The following is a 17,801-nucleotide window of genomic DNA, read 5'->3' on the forward strand; positions in this document are numbered from 1 at the left end:
ATTTTTGCTCATAGTTTGTCCGTGTTCAAGAACAAAGTTCGGCAAATTTTGTTGTTGATGGTAAGTATCGCAGGTGGGGACCTACAGAGGGTTACTACTTACTTACTCCGTTCGCTCAGCGACCCAAAATGAGACTTGGCCTCCGACACAAGACAGCGCCACTTTTCTCGGTCCTGTGCGACCTCTCGCCAGTTGTCGACTCGAAGCTCGCGCAGATCCGCCTCCACCATGTCGCTCCAGCGATACCTAGGGCGTCCGATAGGACGTCCTCCTGCTAGGCGACCCAGGTACGCTCTTTTCACGTTCCGATCTTCGTCCATTCTCTCAAGGTGGCCCAACCAACGGAGTCTGTGGGCTTTACTTTCTCCCATGATGTTAGGTTCAGCCACTAGGTCTTCAATCTCACGGTTCTTAAGGACTGTCCAACTTCCATCCGGTCCTCGTTTGGGGCCCAGTATTTTACGGAGGATTTTCCTCTCGGCAACTAGCAGCATGTTTTCTTCCTTGAGTGTTAGTGTCCATGCTTCATAGGGCATAAAGATTAGGATCCAGAATACATTGCGATGCAGTGCAGCCCTTCACAAGGTGTTAGTGTCCAAGCTTCTAAGCAGACGCACCAAGATCCGAATCTATAAGACCGGCTAAAACTCATTTTTTCCTAATTAATCGACATTCGAAGTTTTATAATATCTTATCTCTAAAGTTACACATAAATACAGGTATTTTTTTAGGAAAACTTGAGTTGTAAGCAGATATAACAAAACACGTGCTCATTATTTTTTGCTGCTTTCAAACATATACTCAAACCAGCCATTAACTAGCAAGTTGCTTGAGCATCACTTTCTATAGGAGTTAGAAGATTTAGTAACTTTTTAGTACTTTGAAGGCCATTTTCTCCAAACAGGTTGAGTTTGGGCAGCTAAAAAAATACGTGTCCGTTATTTCAGACTACTCTATAACATATATCAAAATGAATCAAATCGGAACCGGACAGTTGGGTACCCTTCCTTGTTAGGTAGGTATTTTCGTTGGTGGCGGTCAAGTTGGTCCCCGTCTGCGATACTTACCATCAGCAACAATATTCTTGTGGGCCTTGTTTTCATCTTTTTAGTGCAGTCGGGTTTTTTGTTTTTCTATAATAATATTTTATTATATGATAAGCAGTTATAATTTTGTTTTAAATGAATTTCTTGTACAATTTCCATGCTGATATTTAAATTCTCAATCCATAAATAGCGATACTTTTACTTGAATTATTAATTTAAAGTATTCAAGAAATAATATAGAACGTTAAATAGGTACATATATAATTTACTCACTGCGTTCGAGCGCCCAACTAGACTGTAATGATCATCCCCTTTAATCCCTTGGTAAACAATGCACTATACATTTCCAATAAGGTTTCCGATGCGATATATACTTATATATAATAGGCATGGCGTAAAAAGGATCAAATGAAAACACTTCAATACTTGTTAGTGTTAGACTGTGTTTATAAAAGCATTTTCATTGCACGATAGTGCACACGTTCGTGTTGACATAGCCCGGAATATCAAACAGGGGACCGTGAGGGAACTTAATTAATTCAAGCCTATAGGGAGCGTGCATGAACTGTAGGAGGCAGCACAGGAGCTGTCAGATTTTTGGCGCGAGGCGTAGATGTGATGTTTATTGTTCCGATGTAGCCCACAAGATGGCAGAATCTACTATGCACAAGAAAACACGTGACGTGTAAATGTAAATGTTTATTGTTCCGATTCAGGCCACAAGATGGCAGACCCTCCAACGCGCACGGCCCCTATAGTGGCATTTTAAATGGCGGGCACGTACGGAAATCATTTTTCTCAAACCTGTAATGAAATGTTGACATGACTTACTTCAAATTAGGTCCGGAAATACTACATATCAGGTGCGATGAGTGAAGATGATATGTAAAGGAATTTCATACAGCCTTACACACCTAGGCCTGTAAGGCAACCTTCTTTTGTTTTTAAACGTCAAATTATGGCACGTCTTGGCATTCAACCGTAAAAAACCTATAAGCAAAATTCTGCCAGTATGCTTTTTTTTCTTTTTTTTTTCTTTTTTGTGTTTGTTAAATATTACTTCGGGGATTCAAAGGAAAACAAAAAATTCATAATTTTTGCGCTTTGACGCACGGTTTAGGAGATACAGCCCCAAAAAGTTTTATAGTTCTCGCTACGCTCGGCCGTCTATATCTACTTGGCCTGCAACCCTTCGTTTCCCGTCCTCTATAGTAATGGGCATTTCCAGGCATAGTACGATTTATCGACCACATACGCGCCAATAGAATTTCAATCTTAGCCATCCGATTTAAGGTTCAAATTAGATTGTACTTTCGTAAAATGTGACTTGTCTTCAAATGAATCATCAAAGCTGAATTTATTCGAATATATTTGATTTTTTTCGGAAAACCTTGTAGATTGGTGCGGCCTGGAAAAGGGTATAATATCTATTATACTTCTTCCTCGCGTTGTCCCGGTATTTTGCCACGGCCCATGGTTGCCTGGTGTCCGCTTGACAACTAATCCCAAGATTTGGCGTAGGCACTAGTTTTTACGAGAGCAACTGCCATCTGACCTTTCAACTCGAGGGCAAACTAGGCCTTGTTGGAATTAGTCCGGTTTCCTCACGATGTTTTCCTTCACCGAAAAGCGACTGGTAAATGTCAAATGATAAGTTCCGAAAAACTCATTATAAAACACATCAAGTTTATTTTGGTCCAATGGATAAACTCATGCTGACGCTGATTACGTACATATATACTTGGGCTCGAAATAGACGAGTAGAGTCACCATTTATAACCGAACGGCCAAGGTGTTCAGAAATATGTGAACAAAACCTCTTAGGCTTTCGTATGCGCCTGTCAAAAACTTGCCATTTATTTAGCAACCATACAATCTTTATGTTTAAGTTGAATTTGGTTGACTATACAAGGTGCCCGTGAGCATTGTGAGATATTTTAACTAAGCATTCCTGGTAATATTTAGAAACTAAAATGTCGTATAAAATTTTCTGGATTAGGCCTAGTTTCAGAGATAATTAAATGTTTTTCGAAATCATTCTTTCGCCATAAGTTGGTACAAAAACACATTTTTGACTGCGGTATTGCCACTTTGAGGTCTAGTCTGGACATACCTATTGATTGACATCGAAAACTTAAAAAAATGTTATCGAGAGGCTACCCTCAAATAAAAAAAAAAACTTTTTAGTTAATTTTAGGTTATGTGTAATAAAAAATACGTTTTATGTACATGAATTTCACAAAAAGTCAAATGACATTTTTTGCTTCTGTTGCCATCAGGAATGCACCGTTAAAATCTCTCGCAATGCTCACGGGCACCTTGTATATGGAGCAGATCTGCTCCTAAACATACCAAAGGTTAGGACCAAGACGCTAAAGTGCACGTCCAGTTATTTTTGAGCACATTGGCTCGTCGAATATATCTCATGGGGACTGTACATTGTGTCAATATTTAATAATAATTGAACTATTCCAGGTAAGAAGCCAGCTAAACCAGCAGTCAGGAAACCGGGTCCGAAAACAAACAAAGGTAATAATTTGTTTAGTATTGATTTCATTTCTTGTAACATTAATTTGCCTTAACCTCCTCAGGCCCAGGTCATACAAATGAATAAAATAATAATTAATAATTTAAAAATCACTAGAAAAACACGCTTTAATAAATGTGTTTCCGGATCGTGTTCAAAGTCTATTACGTGAGTTTGGGCACCAAAAAAAAAAAATACGTGTCCGTTATTTTAGACTACTCTATAACATATATGAATATAAATCATATCGGAACCAGACAGTTTGGTACCTTTCCTTGTCAGTTCTTCAATGGAATTCCGCTTGGCGCCCGTATAATTAAATGAAGTAGATTTAAATACTTATTACCGGTCTGGCCTAGTGGGTAGTGACCCTGCCTACGAAGCCGATGGTCCCGGGTTCAAATCCTGGTAAGGGCATTTATTTGTGTGATGAGCATGGATATTTGTTCCTGAGTTTTCTATGTATTTAAGTATTTATAAACATTTATATACTATATTATATATATCGTTGTCTAAGTACCCTCAACACAAGCCTTATTGAGCTTACTTTGGGACTTAGTCAATTTGTGTAATAATGTCCTATAATATTTAATATTTATTTATTTAATAGCCCAACGCATGTTCCTTTTTCGTTCGATAGTAGTCATTTTAAAATTGTTAATGTATAATAATATTAATAATCTGTCGTATTTATTTGTCAGACGACACACCAGCGCCGCCGGGCCCGTCCGGTTTTAGAGTGCCACGCCCGCCGCCCTCTGAAAGCAGTGAGTATATTTACCATATAGATAAATAAATATTTTTTTTTTTTTAACAAAAGCTTTTATTTAACTGCTCTAAAAAGAAGAAAATAAAATATTCCTTTAAAATTTTAATCATCAACTTACGAGTATAACCTCATTATCAGGGGTCGTACAAAAAGTGCGGATGACGTCAAACCACTTATAGGTATATTTCAAATAGTATTTTTGATTTTCATAAACAATTATCACTTATCATTTATCAACCTCTTTATTAAACGATATCGCCACTTGACATGAGCAAGTACGTTTTTGACTGACACATTGTCAACCAGATGAACAATAAATTGATTTCGTTATTGTTTAGCTATTGTATCTTCACGATTATATTTAGCTAAAATTTATATTTACTAATGTATAAGAAAACGCTCTAAAATGTCATCTTTACTCGAATATTGTGGCAATCCCACAGACTTGTTCTAACTAATTTCAAATAATTATACCTTATGGCAACAAGTTTCGTGAAATTTATTTTATTCACTACATCACCCTACCACCTGTATTATTAATTCCATGGATTTATTAACGATTACTTTGTTACTTCATTAATACTACTTTGATACTACATGTCACACGGAAGTTTAAATACAAACTCAAACATCATCCTGTGTGCAAGAATACGTCATTTTTACGTCATCCGCACTTTTTGTCCGACCCCTGCTCATTCATTATACACAATTTATATGTTCATAAAAGCTTGTCGGGGCAAAAGGGCATGCCATACATTAAATAATAAAATCAACATGTGGCACATCAATAGATAGGTCTTTTAAAATAACAGTAAGGTCGCTAAAAACTTTTTTTGATTAAATGAATACTTTTGGAAATAATTGGCTACTTGACAGTTTTTTGTAAATAATGTCAATCGATCTTGATTTTATTGAGCATCAAATGTATATAGGACTCATGGCATTTAAGCAACACAAAGGTCAGAAATGAGAGTTAAAGTCTGACACTCGCACTCGACGATTGAAACGCCTCTAAAAATTAAAATGATGAACAATGATAAACATTTGTTAGCACTAAAACAGACTTTGAAACTGAAAAAAAAAAACTCGGAAATGAAACTAGTACGCGCTGGTGGCCTAGCGGTAATAGCGTGCGACTTGCAATCCGGAGGTCGCGGGTTCAAACCCTGGCTCGTACCAATGAGTTTTTCGGAACTTACGTACGAAATATCATTTGATATTTACCAGTCGCTTTTCGGTGAAGGAAAACATCGTGAGGAAACCGGACTTATCCCTACAAGGCCTAGTTTACCCCTCTGGGTTGGAAGGTCAGATGGCAGTCGCTTTCGTAAAAACTAGTGCCTACGCCAAATCTTGGGATTAGTTGTCAAGCGGACCCCAGGCTCCCATGAGCCGTGGCAAAAATGCCGGGACAACGCGAGGAAGAAGAAGAAGGAAATGAAACTAGTAACTATTAAGTTACCATTTTTTTTAAGAGGAAAGGAGACTGCTTTTCCTTTACAAACCTAGTCCCCATTTCCTCTCTGAATATTAACATTACCTTATAGGAAATATTACGCACATTTATGTATATCAATCAGTGCTAACCCGTTATACTTACTTGCGTATTTTTTACATGCAATTAATGTTCCCACCCTCCCACCGCAAAAATAAACACGCAAATAAATATAACAACCCACCACCAAAAGTACAAAACTCGACACGTGTTTCGCCTCTCTACGAGGCATCCTCAGGAGATGCTGGAGATGTTGACGGTCTGACACCCGACAACTGACTGAGCTGTCTCGAGTATTTCTTTCACACCCCATTTGTTGTGAGGGTGAGTGGCCTTTCCATCCCTGTGGGGGATTTTTGGCGGTTGGTTTTCGCCTCCCGTTACAACGGGAGGGTCCTTCTGTGCTCATCTAGAGCTGTGGCTTCAATTGGCCGTGATTGGCCATGATTGGCCGTGATGGCCACTCATGAGTGCCGATCATGGCTTTGGTTTGAGGTAGCCTATCAGCGGCTTTACGGGTTTGCGGGCTCCGTCTGGCTGCTGCGGTCTTCCTCGTCTCCTGCGGCTACTGGCACCAGTGTCCTGGGGAGCTGGCGCTGTCGGCGGTTGTCCGGGGGGCGTGCGTGGAGTGGCGCGATGCCCTGCAGATGGAGGTGTCGCGAGTGGTCGGCGCGCTCGAACATTTTGCTCGATAGTTGGCTGATGAAGGTGTCCAGGCTCTGCCATCCCTGCCACTGCCACTGAGCTGTCTAGAACGGTCGGCCATATTTATACCTTGACCAGTCCCCCTACTGTGCAAGTGTGAGTGAGATGGAAAAATTCGTAATAACGGCGATGACGCAACATTCAACTGTTCGTTAAGATTGAGCCCCCTATTGTTTTACCTAATTATTTCCAAATGTTCCAGAACACTCAAACGCAATCCTTTCTCGCAAACATGTAACATGTCTTTTGATATTTGTGTATCTGGGAACCTTGTTCACTAGGGACGGTAAACATGATGAAGACATTGAAAGGAGAGTGAATGCTGGAAATCGTGTGAATGGGGCACTCAACGCTTTTATGAGCAGCCAGAAGGTGTCGCAAAAAGCACGGTTGGCTGTGCATAGAGGCGTGTTGGTGCCTACACTTATGTATGGTAGCGAGAGTTGGGTATGGCAGAAGAAACATCAGAGTCAAGTGAATGCAGTGGAAATGAGAGCGTTGAGAAGTGTGTGTGGTGTAAAATTACAAGATAGAATTAGGAACAGTGTGATAAGGGAAAAGTGTGGACTGAACGAAGATGTAGTGACAAAAATTGAGAAAGGTATGTTGAGATGGTTTGGACACGTGGAAAGAATGAGAGAAAGAAGGTTGACAAAGAGAGTATAAGGAAGAAGTAGAAGAGGGAGCTGGAAGGGGTAGACCTCGGCGGACTTTCTCTGATCAAATCGGGGAAATTTTGAAGAAAGGCCAGGCCGAGAGCCACCCTAAACCGACGAGCGTGTATGAGGAATGTCATGAAAGTGAAGGAAGGGAAAGAGGTATGTCGGGATCGTAGCAAGTGGAAATCCGTGGTCTCTGCCTACCCCTTCGGGAAATAGGCGTGATTATATGTATGTATGTATGTTTTTGATCATTATAACAAAAGCGCTGGTGGCCTAGCGGTAAGAGCATGCGACTTGCAATCCGGAGCTCAAGAGTGCAAACCCCGGCTCGTACCAATGAGTTTTACGGAACTTATGTACGAAATGTCATTTCATATTTACAAGTCGTTTTTCGGTGAAAGAAAACATCGTGAGGAAACCGGACTAATCCCAACGAGGCCTAGTTTATCCTCTGGCTTGAAAGGTGAGATAGCAGTCGCTTTTGTAACGCCAACTCTGGGGATTAATTGTCAAGCGGACCCCAGGCTCCCAAGAGCCGTGGCAAATGCCGGGACAACGCGAGGAAGATGAAGATAATTATAACTATTATAAGAGTTAGGAGATTTTTTTTTTATGGAATTGGCTTTTCGCTTCTAATTCAACTAATATTAATAAAATTGAAAAAATCAAACGAAGGGGCATTTTCTCTGACGCTTAGCACACTAGATTCGATTCGCATGTCGCTCCGATGATTGAGCGAGACAACGCTATGCGTGTATTATAGTGATATCCCGCTCGCACATCGGACCGACGTGCGAATCAGATCCAGTGTGTTAAGCGCCTATATCCTGGGTTTAAATTGGGACCTGTGTTTGTGCGGAGAAGCGTCTCAGAGGTCTACTAAAGATCAATGTGTGTGGTGTGTCCCCTGAAACCCGTTGTCAATGTTTATGGTGTGTGGTGTGTCCCCTGAATCCCGTTGTCAATGTTTATGGTGTGTGGTGTGTCCCCTGAACCCCGTTGTCAATGTTTATGGTGTGTCCCGTGAACCCCGTTGTCAATTTGTGCGGTGTGTCCCCTGAACCCCGTTGTCAATGTTTATGGTGTGTGGTGTGTCCCGTGAACCCCGTTGTCAATTTGTGCTGTGTGTCCCCTGAACCCCGTTGTCAATGTTTATGGTGTGTGGTGTGTCCCGTGAACCCCGTTGTCAATTTGTGCGGTGTGTCCCCTGAATCCCGTTGTCAATGTTTATGGTGTGTGGTGTGTCCCCTGAACCCCGTTGTCAATGTTTATGGTGTGTCCCGTGAACCCCGTTGTCAATTTGTGCGGTGTGTCCCCTGAATCCCGTTGTCAATGTTTATGGTGTGTGGTGTGTCCCCTGAACCCCGTTGTCAATGTTTATGGTGTGTCCCGTGAACCCCGTTGTCAATTTGTGCGGTGTGTCCCCTGAATCCCGTTGTCAATGTTTATGGTGTGTGGTGTGTCCCCTGAACCCCGTTGTCAATGTTTATGGTGTGTCCCGTGAACCCCGTTGTCAATGTGTGTGGTGTGTCCCCTGAACCACGTTGTCAATGTTCATTGAAATGAAGGGTAGGGAACATCGTGTTATGTGTACGTAATATATATAAATAACAAATAACAAAAGTAGTTTTATGTCTTGTTTGTGTGTAATTATGTATGGGTATTGTGTGGTTTTGGTTGCAATTAAATATCATATGTCCTAAATTTCAAAACAACTTAGTCCCAGAATGCCTTTTAATAATAATTGTGCCCTTTTTAAAATGGCCAAATGTCATAACGACTTTTATTCGTATCGTCCAAGTCTCAAAATACCTAAATGTCAAAAAGTATCTTTCGTCAAATGACGAATTTCCGACGGACTTCTTTTTTTAAATATATTTAGTTTAGCTATATCTAAAATCCATTCTTAAAACCTTTATCGTATTAACAATATTATTTTAACGGTCGAATGGAACTAAAGATAATATCATATCATATGGGGTAAAATAGTACTCATTAATGCATGTTATTTGAGATTCAGGTCATTTTGGGAATGTGCTTTTTTGAGAAAAAAGTTAGACTTTCTGAGATTCTGACATTTTAATACTATTCCGTTTCGATCTCCAGAAATTATGGTAAATGGGTGAAATGAAATTAAGGTGCAATGAAAACAAAGCATTGTGACACCACGTTGATTTGAACTTTAGACATTTTGAGAACGTTTTGAAAATGTGTTTTTTTGAAAAAAAAAAAAAGATGGTCATTCTGAGATGACTGCCAGACAAAAAACGGCGCACTACCCCAGAAACCGGTGGTCTATAGCTACGTACAAAACAACCCGCCCAGCGGGTTGTCCGGCATCTGAACAAAGTTCACGAGCGCCCACCAGTGGGGTTCCCGGCAGTGAATGTGTTAAGGCTGTTACAGTAAAAAATACACATAGAACATGCATTTGTCACAATATGGAATATAATGTACAACCTTTAGTCGGGTGACATTGCAATATTATGGTACCATCGAGCTGATCTGATGATGGAGAAAGGAAGTGGCAATGTAAACTCCATGATGAAACAATGCAACCTAATTGTGTTCGGAGTTTTTAGAATTGCCTTGATGAGTATTAGTTGCCTGACTGCCTGTGGAAAACAAATACAGTCAGCAATAAATGCTTATACCAAAAATGAAAATTTTGCCAAAAAAAAATTACTTACCCTGTACCCTATTTACTCGTATGTTAGGGTGGTTGAAATCTTGGAAGATACATTTGATCCACTTGCAGATTTCCGGTTGAGCTGAAATTTTTTCATTTATATATAAATCTGATGATTATGCAATATTATTATGACATGGAGCTGCTCTGATATATATATATAATAATAATTGAGCCTATATACGTCCCACTGCTGGGCACAGGCCTCCTCTCATGTGCGAGAGGGCTCGGACTATAGTCCCCACGCTAGCCCAATGCTGATTGGGGACTTCACATACACCTTTGAATTTCCTCGCAGATGTATGCAGGTTTCCTCACGATGTTTTCCTTCACCGAAAAGCTAGTGGTAAATATCAAATGATATTTCGTACATAAGTTCCGAAAAAACTCATTGGTACGAGCCAGGATTTGAACCCGCGACCTCCGGATTGACAGTCTTTTAATAGCCTATTTTGTGTCTGCCGGGCAAAGGCCTCCCCTTTTTTCCGCCACTCATCACGGTTTGGAGCATGTTCCCGCCAGTCGCTTCAAAAAGCGTCGAGGTCATCCCGTCATCTCTTTTTTGGTCTGCCTCTGCCCCGGCTAATCTGCGGTGTCCATTCGGTAGCCATTTGGCCCACCGATATATATAAATATATATATATCTTATACCTTTAAACGAGCAATTCTTGTATATATATATGTATATATATTTCTGTGATCTCGGAAACGGCTCTAACGATTTCGCTGAAATTTGGTATATGGGGGTTTTTGGGGGTATACAATTGTTCTAGATTAGTCTTATGTTTGGGAAAACGCGTATTTTCGAGTTTTCATGCGTTTTTCTTTCGACGCAGAATATGGTCGCTAATTTCGTGTTGCCGGCCACTGTTTAAGACGCGGACTGCTAGAAATAGACCAATAGTGGGACCGGATTTTTGTCCTATAAGTTTCGATAATTCTAAAGAGTGAAAAGTGATGTTTATCTGGTATGGGACATATTTTTAAGCATATTTGTAATATATGAAGAAAATTTAGAACGAGCGTTAGATATAAATAAGGTATTTATGTATTTTTATTGATGAATTTTGAATATTGAATTAAAGTACAAAATTTAAGCATCGTCTTTTATAATATGTATGAGGCTTTATGCTATCAAATTTTTAGAAAAAAAATCAACGTGCTACTTTGTCAAACTCAAATTAGCTTATTATTTTGTCAATATTGAATTAAAGTTTGAAAAATCCACAATATCATATCTAAATTCTTAAGTTAATAGGCAAGGCAAAAAATTAGAAGAATAGGATATGTGCTTTACAATTAATATGCGTTTTTTGTCCTGTAAGATCTAATATTGAATTAAAGTCCGTAGAGATAAGTCTATTACTATAAAATAATATATGCAGCCATTTTATGGAAAGGTAGAAATATCTGTGTGTAGCTTGCATTGTAATAGTAAAATCAACTTAAAAAGGCGCGAAATTCATAACCACGCCGCGCTGGTCCGTCAACATGTCGGCTCGGCGCGCGGGAGCCTATCGTAGCCGACCTAGTGAGCGATAGATACCTCGCCCCGCCCGCGCCCCCCGCTCAGCTTCGCAAGCGCTGTTTGTCTTTTCTTTCAAATCATTCATTTGTTTGTTTATCGTGCACATAAATTAGATGCAGACATTACATGAATTTAATTATAGAATAAAAGTTATTATGACTTCAAAATGAGTGAAAAATGTTTGATATGTGTACTGTACTGACTTAGTAACAGAGAAAAAACGAGGAATTGAGCAGCTAATAACTGCGAGCAAATAATCTTTCTTGGTGATGGGAAAGTTAAATATTTCTACGGGAAGGAGGAACTACGTTTCCATAAAAAGTGTAGATTATACATTGAGTCGAAGGCTATACCGGCGTACAAAAGACTAATGGAGGTGGCATCAGAGGGCTTACCGCGAACCACGTTCGACGTGTTGCCTCCCTGTCATACTTACGTACGAATTTACAAGTGCGACAGAGAGGTAACACGTCGAACGTGGTTCGCGATAGGCCCTCAAATGTACAGCCAAGTGACGATGATGAAAATTACATTTTCAAAACTTTTGTCTTTTGTTACCATTGTGCTAGCCGCCTGTACTTACTTTCAACATATATTAGTAGTTTATGTTACTGCTACATAATAAAAGGCATTAAAATACACGAGTGTGGGCTTAGGAAACGAACGAAGTGAGTTTCTTAAAAAGATCACACGAGTGTTTTAATGCCTAATTATCTTATACCTTTAAACGAGCAATTCTTGTATATATTTATATTTCCGGGATCTCGGAAACGGCTCTAACGATTTTGCTGAAATTTGGTATATGGGGGTTTTTGGGGGTAAACAATCGATCTAGATTAGTCTTATGTTTGGGAAAACGCGTGTTTTCGAGTTTTCATGCGTTTTTCTTTCGACGCAGAATATGGTCGCTAATTTCGTTTTGCCGGCCACTGTCCGTCTGGTCCAGCGGGTTAAGACGCGGACTGCTAAACGAGTGTTACGGGTTCGAATCTCGCCTGGTGACTAACTTTTGTTTTTTTTTTATATGTTCAATTTTATTTATAATTTTTATTGTTTTAGACAAGTTTAATTTAGTAAAAGAATGTAGTTAAGATTATCACCTATACATACACCACCATATTACAATAAATAGTTAGTTATCGCCCAGGTACTGTATAGTTATTGCAGGTAGTTCGCAATCACATTTTTAGCACAGGCATTATAAGAGAGGTATGGGCATTGTAAATGTCATCTGGCTCTGTGTGGTAGGGCACAGCACAGCGGATGTCATTCCAGATCTAGAGCAGAACCCAACTGGGGAAGTACCTCCACCTTACAGAAAATCGCAGCCAAATAACACTAGACCCTACTCATAGTGTTGTGTTCCTGCCGGTGAGTAAGGTTGCCAGAGCTCAACGAGGGGTGGGAGGGTGTTAGGGTCGGCAACGCGCATGTAACTCCTCTGGAGTTGCAGGCGTACATAGGCTACGGATACTGCTTACCATCAGGCAGGCCGTATGCTTGTTTGCCACCGACGTAGTATAAAAAAAAACACACACAATTAAAATATTTCATACGACATGTGCTAATTATTTGTCTCAGTGTAAACAAAAATATATCATAATTATGATATCAATTTTAAAATTCAAAATGGCGGACATGTTTTATAACTTATTTTAAGAAATTATGAGTAGTTTAAGACTTTAAAAAGCAAGAAACTGTTTCTTGCTTCTGTTTGTATATGTATCATGTAGTATTTGATGTTTTCATTATTTTTGAAAGTCCTCAGGGTGCCGATTACGAAAATGACATCCATTATGGAACCCAAGATGGCGGACATTCATTTTTCTTAAAAATCGGTATGGGTGTCATCTCCGAGGTTCTTCGAGGTTCCGATTACAAAAATGACGTCCATTTTGCAATCCAAGATGGCGAACATTATTTTTTCTTAAAAATCGATATGGGTGTCATCTCCGAGGTCCCTCGGGGATCCGATTACGAAAATGACGTTCATTTTGAAATCCAAGATGGCGGAAATTATTTTTTCTTAAGTCGATATGGGTGTCATATCCGAGGTTCCTCGGGATTCCGATTACGAAAATGACGTCTATTTTGAAATCCAAGATGGCGGACATTAATTTTTCTTAAAAATCGATATGGGTGTCATCTCCGAGGTTCCTCGGGGTTCCGATTACGAAAATGACGTTCATTTTGAAATCCAAGATGGCGGACATTAATTTTTCTTAAAAATCGATATGGGTGTCATCTCCGAGGTTCCTCGGGGATCCGATTACGAAAATGACGTTCATTTTGAAATCCAAGATGGCGGAAATTATTTTTTCTTAAAAGTCGATATGGGTGTCATATCCGAGGTTCCTCGGGATTCCGATTACGAAAATGACGTCTATTTTGAAATCCTAGATGGCGGACATTAATTTTTCTTAAAAATCGATATGGGTGTCATCTCCGAGGTTCTTCGGGGTTCCAATTACAAAAATGACGTCAATTTTGGCGGTTCTTGTTGGTGCAGATTTCAAAAATAGAGACCATTTTAGAATTAAAGTTGGTTGATATCACGGCTACACACATCGACACCCATTTCAAAAAGTAGCGTCCGCCATATTTATTTTCAAAATAGATGCCATTTTTGAAATCCACACCCCTAAAAACCCAGAAAACAACACCCATGACGACTTTTTCAAAAAAGTGACGTCCGCCATCTTTATTTCCAAAATGGACGTCATTTGTAAAATTAGTACACATACATCATACAACATGAAAACTAAAAACATTTCCATCCTCTTTTGGGCAGTTGTGTAAGTCTGTGATAACCCTAGGTAGGTACGGAGACCTTGAGCGGTGTCGGCATTTACGCAAACATCAAAGGCGTCGGCCCACTGTTACTTTTTACACTGTGCTTTTAGTGTGTAAACGAAAACGTCACATGATATATCAAAAGAAAAGTTATTTTATCTTATACCTTTAAAAACGAGCAATTCTTGTATATATATATAATTATATTTCTGTGATCTCGGAAACGGCTCTAACGATTTCGCTGAAATTTGATATATAGGGGTTTTTGGGGGTATACAATCTATCTAGATTAGTCTTATGTTTGGGAAAACGCGTGTTTCGAGTTTTCATGCGTTTTTCTTTCGACGCAGAATATGGTCACTAATTTCGTGTTGCTGGCCACTGTCCGTCTGGTCCAGCGGGTTAAGACGCGGACTGCTAAACTAGTGTTACGGGTTCGAATCTCGCCCGGTGACTAACTTTTGTTTTTTTTTTTATATGTTCAAGTTTATATATAATTTTTTAATTTTTATTGTTTTACACAAGTTTAATTTAGTAAAAAAAAATGACCTATGTAATAAGAGAAATCGACAATAGATGGCGTTACTCTGTGACAAGTGCTGTAAGGTTAAAATCGATTGTAAATAATAATAATTGTCAGTTCACATTTTACTTTTTAAGTTTATGTAGATTATCACCACCATATTACAATAAATAGTTATAACCGAGCAAAGCTCGGTCGCCCAGGTACTATATTACTAACTGTACTAGGTTGCCTTTTTAACAAGTTGGTCCAGTCCATGGTTGCCTACATTTTATATAAAAATCGGTTAATCTAGGCGACCATTAACTGGACCAACTTTTTTAATACGGCAACTTTCAAATAAGCTTTCATTTGATATATCATACGATGAAATAACAAACAAAAAAACTATCCGTACGCAATCTTACAAGGCAACCTACTTGAAATGTATCACTGTGAATTATGTCTCACATTTATTTCTTATCAGAAATAAATAACATGAGGGTGCATATACCTTATAACGTATCTCTATATAACTATCGGTTATCAATATTAGCATTAGCGGTTAACAACAACATTCCCCTTAAAACAAATAACTATCGCGAGGAAAATACCAAGTCCAAACATCTGAAAAAAATCGGGAAAGAAAAGCTGCAACTGGCTTTTAAAATGGTACAAGGAAGGGTGGTCATCTGTATGAAAATGTGTTTTTTTTTGTCTCTATTTGACCCAATGGTTGACTGGTAGAGAATGCCTTTTGGCATTAAGTCCGCCATTTGTGTTTTTTTTGTTTGTGCAATAAAGTTTAAATAAATAAATAATATTCATGTAACGCGATAACGAATTCTACGTGAACGAAACCGCGGGCAATACCTATTATAGTAACAACAAAATAACAATTTTGTATTGCTATTAATTTAAAACACGCTTTAGGAATTTTTTTGATGGACCGTAGACGCAGTCAAGGGCACCCCGCTCCCCACTACCGTTGTTCGCTGCCTCCTGCCACAGCGCGCGGCGCGCGCAAACTTGCCGCGCGTTTGAAACGTAACGTATTTATATAAGCAAGGAATGCATACATATCAGTAATGAGTGTCGCAGTGATTTTATATTTCTAAATTTTTGTTTAGTAACTGAGATCATTGTTGATGATCGATTATTATTAACTCTACAAACTTTAATTCAATATTAGCTATACTGCTTAACCTGAAATCAATATCTAGACAAGCACATTGTCTACATGTCTAACTTTTTACTAGAATACTAAGTTGATCGATAATATCGTAATTTTGCAATATCAGCAACTCTAATTCTATATTTACAAAATAACTCGTGTTTTTACGTTTACCAGAAAGCAGCTGTTCCAGATTTCTAAAAACTGAAAATTGTACATAAATTGAAGTGTTATTCGATATGCTAAAGTTTTCTGTAACTTTAATTCTATATTTACTTAGTTATTAGCAAAAATTAAAATATTTAAATATAACCGAAAGCTCAACCTTAAAATTTCTAACTTTTTACCAAAGTATTATTTAACATACTCCCAATGACATATAAAAAAAGAAAAAACTTTAATATTATCGAAACCCATTTTTGTTCAACCGCTGGTCTAAAACGAGTGTTACGGGTTCGAATCTCGCCCGGTGACTAACTTTTGTTTTTTTTTTTTTATATATGTTCAAGTTTATATAGTTTTATAATTTTTATTGTTTTAGACAAGTTTAATTTAGTAAAAAAATGTAGTTAAGATTATCACCTATACACCACCATATTACAATAAATAGTTATAACCGAGCAACGCTCGGTCGCCCAGGTACTTTTAATTAAAAGCGATAAAAACTTGTATGGAAATATATTTTTTTGCCGAAAACTTATTGTGCTTATTTGTTAATAGGCGAGAATACATCGAAGGCGGGCCCGTCCGGTTTCAAGGCACCGAGACCCCCACCCACTGAAACCAGTAAGTAGGTCGAAAATATTTTCGTGGTCCTGTTTTGGATTTGGACGACTCTGTCACGCTTGTATTTCTGTAGTTTATCAAATAAATACAAAAAGACAAGTGCTATTGCATCTCTTTTTAACTGTAGATTACATTTACCACGAGAAAAATTAATATCTAAATTTCATCTCATACAAAAAGTCACATTTTTCGGGGATGAAAAATAAGACAACGAAAAATTTTTTGTCTAAGTTGTAGTAGAAATACAAATGTATTTGACATAAAAACACAGAAACAACAAAGTGATCAAGGTGATAGTGGACAATCGGTTTTTACATAATCTGTACCCCTAGTGTAAATTTATTCGATAGCGTGACGTGACGTACGCGTTTGCGTTAAGTCTCATGTTGTGTGGAATTTAGAAACAGCGCGCCAAGCGGGACGTTTTGGAAACTCAAAATCCCATACAAAATGAGACTTAACGCAAACGCGTACGTCATGTTTCATTATCGAATAAATGTACACTAGGGGCTCTGTTGTATCATTCACAAGTTTTTTTTTATATAACTCACCTTGTTAGTATGTGTTTATGCGGGTCAAATCTCGAAAGCTAAATTTGACCCACTTCCCGGTTTTCGATTGAGCTGAAAATTTGCATACATATGTAACTCTGGTGACAATGCAATATTATGGTACCATCGAGCTGATCTGATGATGGAGACAAGAGGTGGACATAGGAACTCTGTGATAAAACAACGCAACCTAAATGTTTTTGGGGTTTCCAGAATTGTCTCGATGAGTATTAGTTGCCTGTGCAAAAAAAGTACAGTCAGCGATTAATAGCTTGTACAAAAAAAAAAATCCAAAAACTCATTTCAATTTCAATAACTGATTTCTAAAAGTATGGTTTAGAAGGAATACATAGAAGGTGTACAGCATATTCTGCCGGCATGTATCGGCGTAGAAATATTTACATGAGGAGTATTACGCGAAGCTCTGCTTAGTATTAATACTCTGACATTGGGGACCTTTTACATCTCCAGATTTAATGTGTTTTTAACCATAGAGACTATACATCTCTATTAAAATAATAAATAAAATAAATAATAAAAAATAAATATTATAGGACATTATTACACAAATTGA

The 17,801-nt window shown here is 38.5% G+C and overlaps 1 protein-coding gene across 1 annotated transcript in view; it reads left to right on the forward strand.

Annotated features, from left to right (window-relative positions):
• Positions 1-17,801, forward strand: part of LOC133526064 (nucleolar and coiled-body phosphoprotein 1-like) — a 55,054-nt gene that overhangs the window by 27,301 nt on the left and 9,952 nt on the right. The window contains exons 8-10 of the mRNA XM_061862517.1: positions 3,522-3,575; positions 4,275-4,340; positions 16,611-16,676. Of these exons, the coding sequence (XP_061718501.1) occupies positions 3,522-3,575; positions 4,275-4,340; positions 16,611-16,676 (186 nt within the window). The remainder of the gene's footprint in view (positions 1-3,521; positions 3,576-4,274; positions 4,341-16,610; positions 16,677-17,801) is intronic.

Source organism: Cydia pomonella, chromosome 1, assembly GCF_033807575.1.
Source record: "Cydia pomonella isolate Wapato2018A chromosome 1, ilCydPomo1, whole genome shotgun sequence".
NCBI classification, from domain to species: domain Eukaryota; kingdom Metazoa; phylum Arthropoda; class Insecta; order Lepidoptera; family Tortricidae; genus Cydia; species Cydia pomonella.